We start from the raw sequence: 19,531 nt of genomic DNA, 5'->3' as shown, positions 1-19,531 counted from the left end.
CACAAGACATCGAATGGTGAGTCTCTCACATTTGTTACTTTTAATTCCTAAGTGGTTATTATCTAATATTTTCACTTCTGGGTAAGAGAAAAGGCATTTTGGTCCATTAATTCACCTACTCGCTCCTGGAGGACATTAACCAACTCTGCTATTACGAAGATGTGAGTGTCATCAATGTCTTGAATGATGAACTTCTTCCCTAGGGCATTTGACTCATCCAAGTACAGCAGAAATTGCTTCATGGCAGGGTCACTGTCGAGATAAACACATGATGATGAGACACCTTACTGTCAAATTACCAGAGACCTGAACAATTAGAATTGAGCATGGAGAGTTTTAGGATAAGTTTAAAAGTTCTAAACTGTTAACCAATTCCTCACTCCTTCTCTGCCTCAAGTGTTGATGATTAACAGACACAGTGTTGATGATTAACAGACAGCTTCATTTTAGAACTGTTAGTGCAAGTTTAGAGGAAAGAGGCCAATGATGAGATTTTAAAAGAATAATTTGTCACCGACAAGTGAAAAAGTAAAGCAACGTTCACAGCTTTGTAATAGGGACTCGAAGCACAGCCCTGTTAACTGATTTTAAAAATGCCAACAATAGTCTTTGGCTTGCAGTAAATATTCAACTTTTTTTCCTTCCTTAAAATTCTGAACCTCCTAACATTCAGAATCTTTAAAGGAAATTCTAACCAAATCTCTCTGAGAACAGTGAGTTCAAAATGAGATCTAAATTCAATTCTATTTATTTGTGGTTTTTAGTTTGGAATGAATAGGACAGCCATAAGGGAAAGAGATAAAATTTCCTAGATTTATAGAAATGAGTCTTTTTAATAAAAACCTGAATTATAACAAAGGCACACTTTAGATCTAATATAATATACAATACTGTGTTCAGCAAAAGATGAATATAAAAATGTCAATTTGCATACAGATATTTTTAATTCTTAGAGAAAACATAATCTTACACAATCTTTTGGTTTCTTGAGGGATGTCAACATCAATCACAAAGATAATAATTTAATTCAAAAGAGGTCAGTGTAATTTACTGAAAACCATATACATTTTATTTCTTTCAAGTACAAACATAGGTACAAGTGAAGCTAACAAAGTAAAGGATTTATTTCAATAGCTAAATGAGTATGGTTTATGGTATATATTAACTATGAATAAAGTCAAGCCTTCCTGAAAAAACGATTGTCTTAATTACTTTCAACAGCTTACCTTTAAAATAATTTTATTAACAATTTGCTATGCTATAAAATAATGTGAATAAATAAGTAGGTCTCCCCATGTCAGAAATGACACTTTTTTTTGTTTTTTTTTTTGCGGTACGCGGGCCTCTCACTGTTGTGGCCCCTCCCGTTGTGGAGCGCAGGTTCAGCGGCCATGGCTCAGGAGCCCAGCCACTCCGCGGCATGTGGGATCTTCCTGGACCAGGGCACGAACCCGTGTCCCCTGCATCGGCAGGCGGACTGTCAACCACTGCGCCACCAGGGAAGCCCAGAAGTGACACATTTTAAATTTAGTTTCTAGTATGCTTGTTATCTTAGGTTCAGAAAAGTTAGGTTCTATTGATCCACTTAAGTTTGGCAAAATTCAGTTAAATTCTATAGTTGCAGTATTATAATGACCATACTAATGTGGGAAATTGATTTGTTCAGAAGTGGTAAACTTGCTCTGTTAAGTTTTATTCACTCATTCAATAAACTGAGTACCCATCATGTGCCTGGTGCTATTCTGGTCTGGGGGATTCAGCAGTGAAGACAATTTACATTCTAGTGGTAACACTATGACAAACACACAGAAAACAAAGGAAGCGAATGAGAAATGGCAGTGATGACAGTGATATGATCTTGCAAGTTTAAGCAGGGGACTCAGGGGAGGCCTTACTGAGCAGGTGATGTCTGAATACACATCAGAAGGAGGTAGTGAGCAAACCATGAAGTGACGTGGGGTAGAACATCCTACGCGGAGTGAACAGCAAGGCCACAGAGCTGGAGAGGGGAAAGTGGAGGGGAGAGCAGTGGGATATGGGTTAGAACTCCATCTTGATTTAACTTACAAAATGACTTTAATTTTAAATGTAAAGATCATACTGGGTTGAGAAGAGGCTGGTGGGTGGTGGAGGCAACGGTGGAAACAGGGAGACCAATTAGAAGGTGAATGCAGTAATAATGACAAGACACAATGATTTGGACCTAGGTGGTACCAGGGAAGTTGAGCAGTGGCTCAACTCTAGATATACACCAAACGTAAAGCCCACATAACTTGCTGAGACTGGACTTGAGCTTTGAGAGGAATTAAGGAGACGCCAAGATTTCTGGTCTGAGCAAATGAAGGGATGGAGTTGTCTTTCACTGAGATGAGGAGGAACACAGAAGAACAGGGGTGTAGTTAAGATCGAGAGTCTGGCTTTAGGCAAGTTACATCGGAGATGCCACCCAAGTGAAGAAGTTGAGCAGGAAGCTGGATATACAATTCTGGATTTCAGCAGTGAAGTCCAGAATGAGGAGTCAGTCAGTCATCAATGTATAGACGGCATTTAAAGCTATGACAAAGGAGTGAGCAGAGCTACAGAGGAGAGTCCAAGGACCAAGCCCTGGATACTCCAATATCAAAAGGTTAGGAAGAAAAGGATGAACCAGCAAATCAGCCTATAAAATGACCACTGAGGTCGGAAGAAAACTTGAAGAGACTGGAAGCTAAGTAAACGAAGGATCTCCAGGAAGAGGAAGAGATCAGCTGGGCCAAATGTTGTTAAGAGGAAGAGCAAGAGAAGGACTGAGAACTGACTACTGGGTTCAGAAAGTTACTGGACTTTCCCAAGAGCAGCTTCAGGACTATGGCTACAGAGGACAGGGCCTGACTGGAGTGGTTTTCAGACTGCAAGGAGTGAAATCGGAGAAAGTGACTACATACGTATCTTCTGAGAAATCCTGCTACAAAGAGCAGGAAAGTCAAGTGGGAGCTGGAGACGGATGTGGAAGCAAGAGTTTCTGCCCCACAGGGCCGCCCACCTGGGGAGGGGTAGTGTTACAGCATGTTTGTAGTTCTGCTGGGAATGATCTAGTAGAGAAAGAAAAGTGGATAATGCGGGAGAAAAAGAGGGAAACTGCTGAAAAGGTGTCTTTAAATAGGCCAGGGAGGCTGGGATCCGGTTCCCAAGGAGGGAGGCTGGCTTGAGACAAGACAATAGACAAGTCGCCCACAGTAAGTGTGAGGAAGGGAAGAGTGTATGGGCCCAGGTCCAGGCGATGAAGACTGTGGACATTCTCTTCTGGTTGCTTCTGTTTTCTCAGGGAAACGAGGAACAAAGAAATCAGCTGAAGTGAGGAGAGGGACGTTTTCTGAGCTAAGAGAAGGTGAAGGTATGGAATACCATATTCCACCCGTTCTAAGAAGCACATTCCCCCCACATCTTACCATCTCCAAAATTGGGATGGGTCTTACATTTCATGGCATGTTACAGTACAACTGGCAGTGATTTTTCTTATAGGTACATAAAATACTGCTAAGTTTTAAAACTGATGAAATCTTAATTTGATGAAATCTAACAGCTTTATTAGGAAAGTGGGACAATAAATGGACTAGGAAATTTAGCTGGTTTGCAGGCTAGCATTAAGGCTCACATGAATTTAATAGTCATGAATTTAAAGTGAGACCAATCAGTATGTTTGTATGTTTTTCTCCAGCCATTAGAGTTGTGGAGGTAAAGGTTCAGAATAGGTAGAGAGCCGGATTGAACCCGACCTGGTTGGTGTGACTGAGAGGGGCAGGGAGTTGAGTGTCTTTAAGAGAACGAGTATACTGATGGACTGGGTATGGAGGAAAGTGAGGATGCTGGGATGAGTCAGGATGGAAATGCTGGGAGAATCAACAGACTGCAGGTCTGGTAGAATCAAAGGAATTATAGAGCTAGGGTATTAGAGGGAGTGAACTGGAAAGAGGAGGTAGTGGTCAGTTAGATGCCTAAAATGGAGATTTTGAAGAGATGGCAGTATTGGTAGGGATGTGGGTAGGTGTGACAATGTGAATGAATGACTATGACAGGACAGAGAAAAGCTCATTGGAAGAAAAGGCCAGGGTACTGAAAGGACTATACATACGAAATCGTTAAGAATTTGTGGAGAACTCTTGAAGAGTGACAAGTAGCCTTCAAAGAATAACTTTCAAGGAAAGACTTGGGTGTTTGTAGATGGTTACAAAGAGGAGGATTAGTGGGTGGTCTTGTCAGATTCAGAACTGGGGGGTTTCTGTGGAAGAGGGAGGGAGGATTTCTGGAAGTGGCAATGAGGAACAAGGTAGATACCCATCCCACTTCTTGGCCCAGTGGTACAAGAGGTATTAGAGAAAAGTCAACATAGCAGGCTCAGGGGAAAGCTAGGTTTTTATTATGACAACAACAAAAAAGGGGTATTGGGGGAAGATAGAGGGAAAGTTCTGAGAAGAGGCTGAGGATATAAGGGATTCTGCTGCTATCTTACTAGGTTCTAAGGGCAAAGTGGGACATGATGGGGTAGGGGTGAATTTAAAAGTCGATGGAGGGACTTCCCTGGTGGCACAGTGGTTAAGAATCCACCTGCCAGGGACTGCCCTGGTAGTCCAGTGGTTAAGAATCCACCTTCCAAAGCAGGGAACATGGGTTCAATCCCTGGTCGGGGAACTAAGATCCCACATGCCACGGGGCAACTAAGCCCAGGTGCTGCAACTAGAGAGCCCATGCACTGTGGAGCCCGCATGCTGCAACTAAGACTCGATGCAGCCAAAAATAAATAAATAAATAAATAAATAAATACTTAAAAAAAAAAAAAAAGAATCCACCTACCAATGCAGGCGACACGGGTTCAAGCCCTGGTCTGGGAGGATCCCACATGTCATGGAGCAACTAAGCCTGTGTGCCACAACTCCTGAGCCTGTGCTCTAGAGCCCGCGATCCATAACTACTGAGTGTGTTGCAACTACTGAAGCCCACATGCCTAGAGCCTGGGCTCCACAACAAGAGAAGCCACTGCAAGGAGAAGCCCACGCCCCGCAACGAAGAGTAGCCCCTGCTCACAGCAACTAGAGAAAGTCCACGTGCAGTAACGAAGACCCAATGCAGCCAAGAAAAAGAGTTTAAAGAGCAATTCTAGAAAGAATCTGGGGGTAATGAAGCAGGCTGAACAGGGTTCTTTCCGATATTACAGAACTGAAAGTGGGGAGGCCCATAGGACAGGGAAACAAAGCTTCAGCATCTTTAAAACTATCGTTTTCCTGCTCAAACAGGTTCTTTTGAACAGGTTCCTGCTCTCAAAGGTTTCTTTTTGAAACCTCAGTTGTTTCCCTATATTGCTCCGTGTCTATACAAATAAAAGGGGGTTGGGTGGGACAGGGGTGGAGAATAAAAGGAGAGCAATTTAACAGTACACAGGTGTGGTGGACAGAAAAAACCCCTCTGCTTTACTGTTCTACAACCACACTGCTTCCTCCCTTCCCTGCAAGGAGGGACTTGCCTTTGACTCTCGTGTGGTGCCCACTTTACCCTCACAACCTTTATTGTGCTGCACTGTCTTAGACCCCACAAGAATTTCAATACTTTCTACAAAAGTCACACACTCAGAGAGGTTGCTTAGAAATATATACTTTAGGTGACAGGACAAATGGTAGTTTTTTTGTTAACCCTTTAATATAAATTTTGGGTTTAAATGGTTCAATAATGACAAAAAACAAGGACATTATAAAATCTGCTGTCCAAATGTGATACATTATCTTGTTACTGTTTGAGTGCAGTGTGTTCACAGATGACACCAATTTACTCTAGTAATTGGCTGCTACTAGGAGGTATTAGAGATAGCAAGGGTTAAGTGGTTATGAAGACTTTTATCTCCAGCAACTCTCTAAATAAAAGAAATTTACATACTTTCAATTAAGTAAAAGCTGAACAACTGAAGCCAAGAAGTGCCAGGGGACTCACACCTGTGCTTTTAACCAACAGGTCAGTGCTTTCAAAATTTTTACCATTTGCATCTACCCTTGCCATTTTAGCCATCTCTTGTAACATCTGCACTACATATTACTCAATTTTTTTCTTTAAATTGCCTTTAAATTAACTTTTCACCTTAACTTCATCTGGTACAAAATCACCAGTCATCTTGATGTTAGTTTTATTTTTTTCTCAGATAAATTAAGATGGTCATAGAAAAAGTATTTCTGTGTTCTATTGCTGCAAAATCTGTGCTATTCCAAATCATCAGGTACACAAACTGTACTCCTTATACCTGAGGAAACACTCTAACACAAATGAGATGAGAACTTAGAAAACGGTCCGTGACACACTGAAATAACTGCTTCTAATATCAATTGCTTCAATTAAATTTTTTGAAAGGAGATGGAAAGCAGTCAATTTGAGAATGAATTCTCAAGCATGTATTTGAAATGTAATCTGTAATGATTCAAAAAGACACTCAAAGTTTAAGGGGCACTTTGTTAGCATATGTTGAGGGCCTAGAATATCTTGCCTGAACATAGGACTATTCTACATGGGAGTTTCTCTGGGAGAACCTGCTGGCAGCAAAAAAACCAAAACCAAGTGCCCATGTACATACTTGGTTAAAGTCCTGGGATCAGGGCTAGTGAGCAAGAAAAAATGTCTCTGTCCTGGAAACGTAAAGGGGAGGTATTATCAACCCCCTCCTAAAGAAACTTAGTATAGAACTAGGGCGCCTGCCGGCTGCTGGTGGGGGACTCTGATCCCCAAGGAGACAGGAGGAATCCCAGAGTGAACCAGTAGAACGTAGGGGGACCGAGGTGGGGAGAAAAAGTGGAGGTCAGATAAGATCAGGGCCCCTGAGGCCGGGGAGATCAGGAGAGGCAGGAGGGAGGGACTCTCCAGGAAAAGCGGGAGAGGAGCTGAGGGCGATCGCCTGGCCCACTCAAGCTGGGGAGCCTGCTGAGCTCCCAAACCACTTTCCCCCCTACCAAAGCCCCATCCAGGCCATGTGGGTCCTGGGGGCATAGGAGGGAGGCTGGGGAGATCAGAAGTGGCAAGCAGAAGAGGAGTGGGAGTGGAGTGGAGGGCGACTGCCCTGCCCACTGGGCCCTGGGGAGCCTGCTGAGCTCCCAGGCTGGTCCCCTGCGATCCAAAGCCCCCTCCAGGCTGCGTGGGTGCTTGGAGGCATAGGAGGGAGGCCAGGGAGATCAGGAGAGGCAGGCGGGAGGGGCCCAGGTGAGGTCCCCTGCCCTCTAAGACCAGGGATGGGAGGTACGCCTGGAGCCCTTCTGTTCCTTGAGCCTAAGCCCCACCCCCCACAGTCCCCAGAGCCTTTTCCAGCCCTGTGCGTCCTGAGCATTGGCCCTGCCCACCACCCAAACCTCGCCCTTCCTTACGCCCCGCTCTCCACATCCAAGGCCTTCCCCCCTCCCTTTTTTCTTTTCCCTCCTCCTCTTTTTACTATTGTGGTACTGATGTACCTTCCGGTTGTTGATTCTCTATGTTTTTATTTTTACGTTCTTTTTAACATATCTGTTAGTTTCCTAGTCTAATTTTATTTTTTACTTTGTTAGTGTTCTCGCCCTCTCTCTTTTTTTTTGTCACCCACGTGGTTTGCGGAATCTTGATTTGCGCGCCTGGGGTCAGGCGGAAGCTCCTGCGGTGGGAGCGCCGAGTCCGAACCAGTGGACTAACAGAGAAACTCAGACCCCAGGGAATATTCATAGGAGTGAGGTCTCATGAATATTCATCAGATGAGGTCCTCATCTCAGCACCAAGACCCAGCTCTACCCAACAGCCTACAAACTCCATTGTTGGATGCCTCAGGCCAAACGATCAGTGAAACAGGAAAACAATCCCACTAATTTAAAAAAAAAAAAAAGGAGACAGCAAAAAAATATGTCACAGATGAAGAAGCAAGGTAAAAACCTATAAGACCAAATAAATGAAGAGGAAGTAGGCAATCTACCTGAAAAAGAATTCAGAGTAATGAAGTAAAGATGATCCAGAATCTCGGAAATAGAATGGAGGCACGGATTGAGAAAATACAAGAAATGTTTAACAAAGATCTAGAAGAACTAAAGAACAAACAAACAGAGATGAACAACACAAAAACTGAAATGAAAAATACACTAGAAGGAATCAATAACAGAATAATGGAGGCAAAAGAACGAACAAGTGAGCTGGAAGACAAAATGGTAGAAATAACTGCCCAGGAGCAGAATAAAGAAAAAAGAATGAAAAGAATTGAAGACAATCTCAGAGACCTCTGGGACAACACTAAATGCAACAACATTCAAATTACAGGGGTCCCAGAGAAGAAGAGAACAAGAAAGGGTCTGAGAAAATATTTGAAGAGATTATACTGGAAAAGTTCCCTAACGTGGGAAAGGAAATAATCACCCAAGTCCAGGAGGCACAGAGAGTCCCATACAGTATAAACCCTAGGAAAAATACACCAAGACACGTATTAATCAAACTAACAAAAATTACCTTCAAAGAAAAAATATTAAAAGCAGCAAGAGAAAACTAAAAAATTATACACAAAGGATCCTTATAAGGTTATCAGCTGATTTTTCAGTGGAAACTCTGCAGGCCAGAAGGTAGTGGCAGGATATACTTAAAGTGATGAAAGAGAAAAACCTACAACCAAGATCACTCTACCCAGCAAGGATCTCATTCAGATTCAGTGGAGAAATCGAAAGCTCTTCAGCCAAACCAAAGCTAAGAGAATTCAGCACCACCAAACCAGCTTTACAACAAATGCTAAAGAAACTTCTCTAAGCAGGAAACACAAGAGAAGAAAAAGACCCACAAAAACAAACATAAAACAATTAAGAAAATGGTAACAGGAACATGTATATCGATAATAACCTTGAATGTAAAGACATTAAATGACCCAACCTAAAGACACAGACTGGCTGAATGGATACAAAACCAAGACCCATATATATGCTGTCTACAAGAGACCCACTTCAGACCTAGGGACATATACAGACTGAAAGTGAAGGGATGGAAAAAGATATTCCATGAAAAAGGAAATCAAAAGAAAGCTGGAGTAGCAATACTCGTATCAGATAAAATAGACTTTACAATAAAGACTGTTACAAGAGATAAGGAGGGAGACTACATAATGATCAAAGGATCAATCCAAGAAGAAGATATAACAATTATAAATGTTTATGCACCCAACATAGGAGCACCTCAATACATAAGGTCATGAAAGGAGAAATCAACAGTAACATAATCATAGTAGGGGACTTTAACACCCCACTTACACCAATGGACAGATCATCCAAACAAAAAATAAAAAAGGAAACACAAGCTTTAAATGACACAATAGACCAGATAGATCTAATTGATATTTATAGAACATTCCACCCAAAAGTGCCAGAATACACTTTCTTCTCAAGTGCACAAGGAACATTCTTCACGACAGATCACATCTTGGGTCACAAATCAAGCCTCGGAAAATTTAAGAAAATTGAAATTGTACCAAGCATCTTTTCTGACCACAACGCCATGAGATTGGAAATCAATTACAGGAAAAAAAACCTGTAAAAAACACAAATACATGGAGGCTAAATGCTACTAAATAAATAATAGATCACTGAAGAAATCAAAGAAGAAATAAAAAATACACAGAAACAAATGACAACAAAAACACGACGACCCAAAACCTATGGGACTCAGAAAAAGCAGTTCTAAGAGGGAAGTTTACAGCAATTCAATTTCACCTTAAGAAACAAGAAAAAAATCTCAAATAAACAATCTAACCCTACATTTAAAACAACTAGAGAAAGAAGAACAAAGAAAACCCAAAGTCAGTAGAAAGAAAGAAATCATAAAGATCAGAACAGAAATAAATGAAACAAACGAAGAAAACAATAGCAAAGACGAAAAAAACTAAAAGCTGCTTCTTTGAGAAGACAAACAAAATTGATAAACCCTTAGCCAGACTCATCAAGAAAAAAAGGGAGAGGATGCAAATCAATAAAATTAGAAACGAAAAAGGAGAAATCACAACTGACACTGCAGAAATACAAAGGATTATAAGAGGCTTCTACAAACAACTATATGCCAATAAAATGGACAACCACAAAGAAATGGACAAATTCTTGGAAAGGTACAATTTTCCAAGACTGAACCAGGAAGATTTAGAAAATATAAACAGACCTATCACAAGTAATGAAATTGAAACTGTAATTAAAAATCTTCCAACAAACAAAAGTCCAGAACCAGATGGCTTCACAGGCGAATTCTATCAAACATTTAGAGAAGAGCTAACATCGATACTTCTCAAACTCTTTCAAAAAAATGCAGAGGGAGAAACACTCCCAAATTCATTCTACAAAGCCAGCATCACCCTGATACCAAATTAGACACAAATCAATCAATGTGATGCACCACATTAACAAATTAAGGAATAAAAACTATATGATCATCTCAATAGATGCAGGAAAAGCTGTTGACAAAATTCAACACCCATTTATGATAAAAACTCTCCAGAAAATGGGCATAGAGGGAAACTACCTCAACATAATAAAGGCCATATATGACAAACCCACAGCAAGCAACATACTCAATGGTGAAAAACTGAAAGCATTTCCACTAGGATCAGGAACAAGAGAATGATGTCCACTCTTGCCACTATTATTCAACATAGTTTTGGAAGTCCTAGCCACAGCAATCAGAGAAGGCAAAGAAATAAAAGGAATCCAAATTGGAAAAGAAGAAGTAAAACTGTCACTATTTGCCAATGACATGATACTATACATAGAAAATCCTAAAGATGCCACCAGAAAACTACTAGAACTAATCAACGAATTTGGTAAGGTTGCAGGATACAAAATTAATGCACAGAAATCTCTGGCATTCCTATACACCACCAACAAAAAATCAGAAAGAGAAATTAAGGAAACACTCCCATTTTCCATTGCAACAAAAAGAATAAAATACCTAGGAATAAACCTGCCTAAGGAGGCAAAAGACTTGTACTCAGAAAACTATAAAACACTGATGAAAGAAATCAAACATGACATAAACAGGTGGAGAAATATACCATGTTCTTGTATTGGAAGAATCAATATTGTTAAAATGACTATCCTACCCAAAGCAACCTTCAGATTCAGTGCAATCCCTATCAAACTATCAATGGCATTCTTCACAGAATTAGAACAAAAAATCTTACAATTTGTATGGAAACACAAAAGACCCCGAATAGCCAAAGCACTCTTGAGAAAGAAAAATGGAGTTGGAGGAATCAGCCTCCCTGACTTCAAACTGTACCACAAAGCTACAGTCATCAAGACAGTATGGTACTGGCACAAAGACAGAAATATAGATCAATGGTACAGGAAAGAATGCCCAGAGATAAACCCATGCACATATGGGCACCTAATTTTCGACAAGGGAGGCAGGAACATACAATGGAGAAAAGACAGCCTCTTCAAAAAGTGGTGCTGGGAAAACTACACAGCTACATGTAAAAGAATGAAATCAGAACATTACCTAACACCATACACAAAAATAAACTCAAAATGGATTAAAGACTTAAACATAAGACCAGACAGCATAAAACTTTTAGAGGAAATCAGGAAAAACACTCTTTGACATAAACCACAGCAAGATCTTTTTTGACCCACCACCTAGAGTAACAGAAGTAAAAACAAAAAAAAACAAATGGGACTTAATTAAACTTAAAAGCTTTTGCACAGCAAAGGTAACCATAAACAAGACAAAAAGACAAACCTCAGAATGGGAGAAAATACTTGCAAATGAAACAACAGACAAAGTATTAATCTCCAAAATATACAAACAGCTCATGGAGCTCAATATCAAAAAAAAACCAATCCAGTTAAAAAATGGGCGGAAGACCTAAATGGACATTGCACCAAGAAGACATGCAGATGGCCAAGAGGCACATGAAAAGATGCTCAATGTCAAAAATTATTAGAGAAATGCAAATCAAAACTACAATGAGGTATCACCTCACGCTGGTCAGAATGGCCATTATCAAAAAATCTAGAAATAATAAATGCTGGAAAGGGTGTGGTGAAAAGGGAACCCTCCTGCACTGTTGGTAAAAAACTAAAAATAGAACTATCATATGACCCAGCAATCCCACTACTGGGCATATACCCTGAGGAAACTATAATTCAAAAAGAGACATGCACCACAATGTTCACTGCAGCACTATTTACAATAGTCAGGACATGGAACCAACCTAAATGTCCACTGACAGATGAATGGATAAAGATGTGGCACATATATACAATGGAATATTACTCAGCCATAAAAAGAAAAGAAACTGAGTTATTTGTAGTGAGCTGGATGGACCTAGAGTCTGTCATACAGAGTGAAGTAAGTCAGAAAGAGAAAAACAAATACTGCATGCTAACGCATATATGTGGGATCTCAGGAAAAAAAATGGTACTGATGAACCTAGTTGCAGGGCAGGAATAAAGAGGTAGATATAGAGAATGGACTTGATGACATGGGGTGGGAGGGCGAAGTGAGAGTAGCATCGACATATGTACACTACCGAATGTAAAACAGTTGGCTGGTGGGAAGCAGCAGCATAGCACAGGGAGATCAGCTCAGCGCTTTGCGATGACCTAGAGGGGTGGGATAGGGAGCATGGGAGGGAGGCTCACGAGGCAGGGGATATGGAGACATGTGTATGCATATGGCTGATTCACTTTGCTGTGCAACAGAAACTAACATGGTATTGTGAAGCAATTATGCTCCAATAAAGATCTAGTAAAAAAAAAAAAAAAAGAACCTTGGTATACCTCCTATAAAATATGATTGTTAAAAAAAGTATTACACCATGAGAGGCCTACTAGAATGATGCAGTTAGCTATGAAAGAGACCATAAAATTAATCGGTCAGTTGGATAAAGTTGTCAATACTGTCTATCCAATCAGAATGATACTCTTGTCTTAGTCAATAATAAACTATCCTTCCTGATAGTAATTAGTTAACAGATATAATTACTTTAAAATTTTACAAGTATTTCTCCATAAATACTGTTATGTCCTGATAGTGGAATGTTTTAGAAAATTGTTACTGAATGTGAAAATGCCTTTGTTCATATCACGTAAAATATTTTCAAATATTTTAATAGCTATATTGTTTGATGATAAAAATGTCACAACACTTTGTTTAATTAGAATAATCAACTACCTACAATTTTATCTGCAGCTTGGATCACTTCCTTAAGATAAACATCTAGAAATGGAATTATTGTGTTAAAGCATATAAAAGCTCAAAAGACCTATCACAAATTACTTTCTAGATCAGTTGCTTCTTTTTTGTGTGTGTGTGGTACGCGGGCCTCTCACTGTTGTGGCCTCCCCGTTGCGGAGCACAGGTTCCGGACGCGCAGGCTCAGCGGCCATGGCTCACTGGCTCAGCAGCTCCGCGGCATGTGGGATCTTCCCGGACCGGGGCACGAACCTGTGTCCCCTGCATCGGCAGGCGGACTCTCAACCACTGTGCCACCAGGGAAGCCCTAGATCAGATGCTTCTTAAGACTGCACTTCCATCATCCATGTCAGCAGCTTGGTGAGAGCCTGCTTTTTAAAAGCTACGGACTGGAAGGTAACAGTCACCTCATTTAAAAGCTACTCTGGTTGGGGGTGGGGAAGGATAAATTAGAAAGCTGGGATTAACATATACACACTACTATATACAAAATACTGAACAGATAATCAACAAGGACCTACTGTATAGCACAGGGAACTCTACTCAATACTCTGTAATAACCTATATGGGAAAAGAATCGGAAAAAGAATAGATACATGTATAACTAAATCACTTTACTGTACCCCTGAAACTAATACATTGTAAATCAACTATTTTATATACAATAAAAATTTAAAAAGTAAAAAATAAAAGCTACTCTGATGTAACTTGCCAAAAAGGAGGCCTAGTGTATGAACCTTTTCTGTACTGAAACTTGAATTCAATTTATCAAGAACCTCTTCTTATCCACTCTGCTTCTCACTGTGGTAGTAGAGCTCTAATAACCTGGAATTTAGGGTGAGATTACACTCCTTGGTTCAATTTTATTAACAAAATTCTTTCAGTAAAAAATATTTACTAAGCACCTCTATATGTATCTCAGGCACTGTTCTGGGTGCCCAAGAAACTTCAGTGAATGCAGCCCTGCAAAGAATGAGAAGCAAAGGCTCACAAAAGATATATAAATGCTGTTAAAGAACAGGACAACAGTTAGACTGGTTTTGCCTTAGTTCTTACTTGCTTTTCATATACAGTAGAGGTTTGGAAGCCAAACCCATAAGGACAAGACTGGTCTAATAATACCTGTTTCTCTGGATTCTTTGCTGTTGTGCTATAAACTGGCTGGAATTTGCAGCTGTACAACAAATCTTCCTGGCTGAAGCACCTGCCAAACCAACTGTGATAAATGTCACACCAGAGGTCTGCTCTAGCACCTGGAATTGGACGCAGACATTTGTTGAGCATATGCTGCTTGCTTCGGTAACTGCTATGGTTGGCTAGACTCGGGAAAACACTTGGTGTGAGGCTGGCAGTCGATAGTGGTGGATCCCAACAAAGAGGAAGTTTTCAACAATCTCATTTTGACATAAAAATACAAAAAACTGGGCTTCCCTGGTGGCACAGTGGTTGAGAGTCCGCCTGCCGATGCAGGGGACACGGGTTCGTGCCCCGGTCCGGGAGGATCCCACATGCCACGGAGCGGCTGGGCCCGTGAGCCATGGCCGCTGAGCCTGCGCGTCCGGAGCCTGTGCTCCGCAACGGGAGAGACCACAACAGTGAGAGGCCCGCGTACCGCAAAAAAAAAACACCACAAAAAAACCCCCCAAAAACTTTAGTTTGTGGTATTTGATAAGCCTTGGGAGGAGAGAACCTTATTATATCCAAGTACTTTGATTTTTCAATTCACTGATAGTTGGGCATAGATGGCCAACATTATACTCTGGTTTATTTGTTTTAATGTAGATCTGCATTCCAATACAACTAAATGCTTCATATAATCTATGGATATTATGAGATAAGAACTGACTTATGCTGATACTGTATTATTAACAATCTTCTCTCTGGAATCAAATATAGACATGAGGGAAACTGAAGGACTTTAGTTACCATCATCCCAACATGTGCACCTACACATGAAGGAGGACCCACAGGCCCTGGCCATGCCCTTTATGAATCTATTATTGCTTAGGCCTGGAGTCTTCTTGGAAGATCTATATCTTTGGGAAGACAGTTACCCTTTTGAAAAGTTGTGCAGGCTACACTTTAGATTTCACTTTGAAGGGAAAAAATAGTTTTGCAAGGATAGTATCCATCTGCAAAATAAAATTTAAGTACACTGTAGTCTTGCTGCAAAACCATTCTCCATAGGGGAACTGATTATCAAACTTAAGCTGATTAAGTGCTTTTCAAACTTAAAATGCACTGTGTCAAGATCCTTTTTTATGCACAATTCTGATTTAGTAGATAGGGGGTGAGGTCTGAAAATTTTCATTTCTAACAAGCTCCAGATGCTGCTGCTGCTGCTAGTCTGGAGAATACATGGAAAAGCAAGTTGTTCAGCACCCAGGCAGAATTCAGAGGCTGGTAACAAGCAAACTAGCAGAGAGCTTGCCGGATCAGGAAAGAAAACTAAACCTCAGTTCCTCTTACAAATCTGTACTCTTTGTTCTTATGGCTAAACTGAAAGTCTACCACCGAAATTTTGAGTTTCCCAAAGTTTTGCTCCTTAAAATGCAGCCTAGCATTATTAAAAAAAAAATAAAATATAGGTGTAATACAATCCCAACCATCATTCCAAAAGGATTATTTTGGAACTAGACTAAATTATTCCAAGGATATTCTCGAATAGGTAACAATGACAAAGAAAAAAATGGATGTGGGATGGGATTATGGAGAGTAGCAAGGGGAGTGAAACTCTGTGATAAAGGAGTCATCACACATCATTAGGGAAGGAAATAAATGGTGTTGGAAAATTATTCAGCTATTTGACCAAAAAAAAAAAGGCAGCTAATTTAGATCTTCACCTCATAATATGCCCCTCCTCTCAATAAATTCTAGATGAATGAAACTCAAAATATCAATGAAAATAAAAATATGAAAACCCTAGGACAGAGGTGAATATTGATCAAATCCAGAATGAAGATTAACTTTAGAAAAATCAGAAGAAACAAAAGGGAAAAAACTGATAGCCGACACTGTGTGTGTGTGTATCCTCTGTGTTAAAAATAATGTTAAAAGACCAACCGGAGGCTTCCCTGGTAGCACAATGGTTAAGAATCCGCCTGCTAATGCAGGAGACACGTGTTTGAGTCCTGGTCCGGGAAGATCCCGCATGCTGCGGAGCAGCTAAGTCCGTGCGCCACAACTACTGAGCCTGCGCTCTAGAGCCCGCGAGCCACACCTACTGAAGCCCGCACGCCTAGAGCCCGCGCTCCACAACAAGAGAAGCCACTGCAACGAAGAGTAGCCCCCGCTCACCACAATTAGAGAAAGCCCGTGCACAGCAACAAAGACCCGACTTGACCAAAAATAAGTAAATAAATAAATTAAATAATTAAAAAAAAAGACCAACCAGGAAAATGTTTCTATTAATTATGACAAAGTAATAAGAAAAATAAAATACAAAAATTAGCTTAGAAGTGTTTTCCAAAAGACAACAGCAGAGCATGCTTAGAATTTCTGGGATCTCAATCCGCCTCTTGGCTTTCCCAAGTGAACACCTCTCTCCTCTCTGGCGGTTTATTTTTATCAACATACATTGTAGTCTCTCACCTTAAAACAATGAAAATAACAAGAACCAGAGTTCCTTAACATATCCTTCTTCAGCTACCCACCCACTTCTTTATTCCTTTGCTCATTATCACAACAAAACTCCTCCACCTGGTCTCTACTTCCTTGCCCCCCTTTCCCTTTCCAAAGTACTCCAATCTGGCATCTATCCCACCTCTCCATTAACAAGCTCTCATAAAAAACCGATGACCTCCAGTGTGTCTTCATCTTACCCCACCTCTCATCAGCACTTGACACAGCCAACTCGCTTTCATCAACCATTCCCTTGGTTTCCCTCCTACTTCACTGGCTTCACCGACAATACAATTTATTGTATTGTCTTTTTTCATACTAGAGCTTCAAAATCCAATGTGTATTTTAGTACCTGGTGAAATACTTTGGGTATAGAGTTAAGAAATTAATTTCACCTGTTTCATTTTACTTTTTAGTGTGGCTACTAGAAAATTTAAGACTACATATGTGGCTCACATTATATTTCTACTGGACAGTGCTACTCTAAATGCCAGAGATCCCCAGGGTTTGGTCTTGCTCCTCCCCCAGGCTTGCCATCACAGAAACAGTACGGTCATCCACATAATGGCTCACATTAGAGGCAGAGAAATGTAGACAGTAGTAATTTCAAACAATGGGAGTGTCCACTGGGCAGGACTCCCAGATGAGACAGAATTGTTTGGTGGGGCAAACAAACAAGTGGAGACTGAGCAAGACTGGTCCAACAGTTCAGATTTTCAGACTAGGGATTATTAAGCCCTACATTAGCTTTGAGGAGCTCAACTCTACCCATAGTTTCTAGTTTCTCCTTTGGAATGTGTGCCTAGTTTAAGAAACCTTCAACTCGCTCTCTTGTTTTTTTCTCTTTTTTAAAGACCAAAGTTTGTGTGACTTAGGCAGACCCTAAAATTCTAGTCAATCCCTGACGATTTGAGAATACAAGCACTGTTCCCCTAAAGAGGGTTAATGTAACAAACATGCTACTGCTGACCAAAACTTCTTGGAAATAATGGCAATTGCATCTATTCAACAGAAACATTGAAATCTGGCACCAGGAAGAAACTTAGCAACGAAATCTGTCCCATTTGATGAACCGGGAAACTGGGAGATTGGGACTGACATATATACACTAATATGTATAAAATGGATAACTAATAAGAACCTGCTGTATAAAAAAAATAAAATTCTAAAAATCCAAAAAAACCCACCATCTGTCCCACTTGTTATTAAGTAAGAAAAATGCAGTTGAGAAAGCTGAAAAACTTGATTCATTCAAATCTTAAGAACAAAAGAAAAAAATGTACTTTGGAAGGCATACACATACAAATCAAGATTCAATGTGCAGATTTAAAATTTGTTAAGTATCAAAACTACTAACCATTCTATAAGCACTCCTTTCAAGACGTTGACCATCTTTTCCAAGTCAGAAGGTGCAGATGACCTTAAAAATGCTAATAAAAGGATAAGGTGACAAAACACAAAAGCATCAACTTCAATATTCTTTGGTGATTTACTTCTGAAAAGAGGCAAAAAATTAAATGCCAAGACTAAACATATAAGTCTATGAAAGACATAAAGCTAACATTAGGAAAACATACAGATATTCTGATCTTTAAGCAAAATTAAAGTAAGTCTATTTGGAATATTAACAACGCATAAATCTTACTTGCAAAAAATTCTGCCCGCTGTCAATCCTAATGAAAGCATGGGCCCTAAGTCCACAGCAGTGTGCCCAATCCAGGTCTAAAACATGTCCACTAATCAAAAGATTTCTTTTCCTACTCAGGAGTATGAGAAAAGGTAATATCCTTGGAGACAGGAATCACAGGATGGTAGCTCTGAAAGGGGACCTAAAAATTACATGGTGAGTCCGACCACCTCGTTTTGTAGACGAAAAGGAGCGAAAGATTAAGCCGCAGCTCCCGACAAAAAAAAAAAAAAAAAAAAAAAGTACAATCCATGTCTCCAGATCTGTGTTCCTCTGCCAAACAAAATATGTTCCCCAATGATGTGCGCTTGAAGGAAAAGAAACCACTCAGCGCACGCGAAGTTAACCCTTCTTAAATTTCTACACTTGGGTACCGGGCAGTGCCTCCCCGAAGGAAATCCACCGTTCAATTCCCGCGGGGCAGCCGCCCGGCCTCGTCAGAAAGGGCCCAGAAAGGGGGCAGAACACCGCCCTACACCCCCGCACCTGAAAGACAGGCTTCTGGGACTTTCCCCCTCCTCCTCTTTTTCTTTGAGACCCCTCTACCTTCCAGGCACCCCTCTCTCCCCTCTTGCGCCAAGAGCCAACGCCACGAACCTTCGCCCACAGATGCAGCAGCACTTCAGCGTCGCCGACAGAGTGCGCTTGCGCCGATTACGTCATCGCGACAGCGACGGGCTCGTGGGTGGAGCACGCCGGCGGGAGGCGGGGCGTGGGCTCGGCTGAGGGGGCGGGGCGGCGTGCGGTGAGGGCGGGGTCACGTGCAGCCAGGCGCTGGTTGGGGACGCGCGCGGGCAGGGAGCAGCGGAGAGTGGTGGTCTCCCTGCCGACCTGGACCCGGGTGAACAGCTCGGGGCTGGCTGAGTCCGCGTGCCGGCAGGTAGGAAGGGAAGGCTGGGCTCGTGGGTGCGGGCTGGGGCCCTGGCGAAGCCCGGCACGGCGGGGAGTGGGGAGGGCGGCGACGGGGCGCGGCCCCTGACTGACCCGCTGACCCGCCGCTGGGCGTGAGGTGAGGGCCTCTCTCGCAGCCTCGGCAGCGCT

The 19,531-nt window shown here is 41.4% G+C and overlaps 2 protein-coding genes across 2 annotated transcripts in view; one reads left to right on the top strand and one right to left on the bottom strand.

Moving 5' to 3' along the window:
* Positions 1 to 14: 14 nt before the first annotated feature.
* GTF2H5 (general transcription factor IIH subunit 5) lies at positions 15 to 19,160 on the bottom strand. Its single transcript, XM_082668999.1, has 3 exons — positions 19,088 to 19,160; positions 18,161 to 18,233; positions 15 to 252 (listed from the first exon to the last, which is right to left on the bottom strand). Exons 2-3 carry the CDS (start codon positions 18,193 to 18,195, stop codon positions 72 to 74), a joined length of 216 nt encoding a protein of 71 aa, XP_082525125.1. The 5' UTR covers positions 18,196 to 18,233; positions 19,088 to 19,160; the 3' UTR covers positions 15 to 71.
* A 102-nt stretch (positions 19,161 to 19,262) lies between these two features.
* SERAC1 (serine active site containing 1) overlaps positions 19,263 to 19,531 on the top strand; it is a 91,974-nt gene continuing 91,705 nt past the window's right edge. Inside the window, exon 1 of the mRNA XM_082669293.1 lies at positions 19,263 to 19,370. The gene's annotated coding sequence lies outside the window, so the exon portion shown is untranslated. The remainder of the gene's footprint in view (positions 19,371 to 19,531) is intronic.

This window comes from Grampus griseus (assembly GCF_964374135.1).
Source record: "Grampus griseus genome assembly, chromosome: 13".
Taxonomy (NCBI): Eukaryota; Metazoa; Chordata; class Mammalia; order Artiodactyla; family Delphinidae; genus Grampus; species Grampus griseus.
The sequence above is the reverse complement of the archived record's forward strand: the minus strand, read 5'-3'. Positions and strand labels throughout refer to the sequence as shown.

Excerpts from the sequence above, each read along its gene's own strand:
- GTF2H5 (XM_082668999.1), bottom strand. The coding sequence starts at position 18,195 with ATGGTCAACGTCTTGAAAGGAGTGCTTATAGAATG. Across the intron at positions 253-18,160 it reads AAAGGAGTGCTTATAGAATG|TGACCCTGCCATGAAGCAAT; the intron begins GTTAGTAGTTTT and ends TTATCTCGACAG.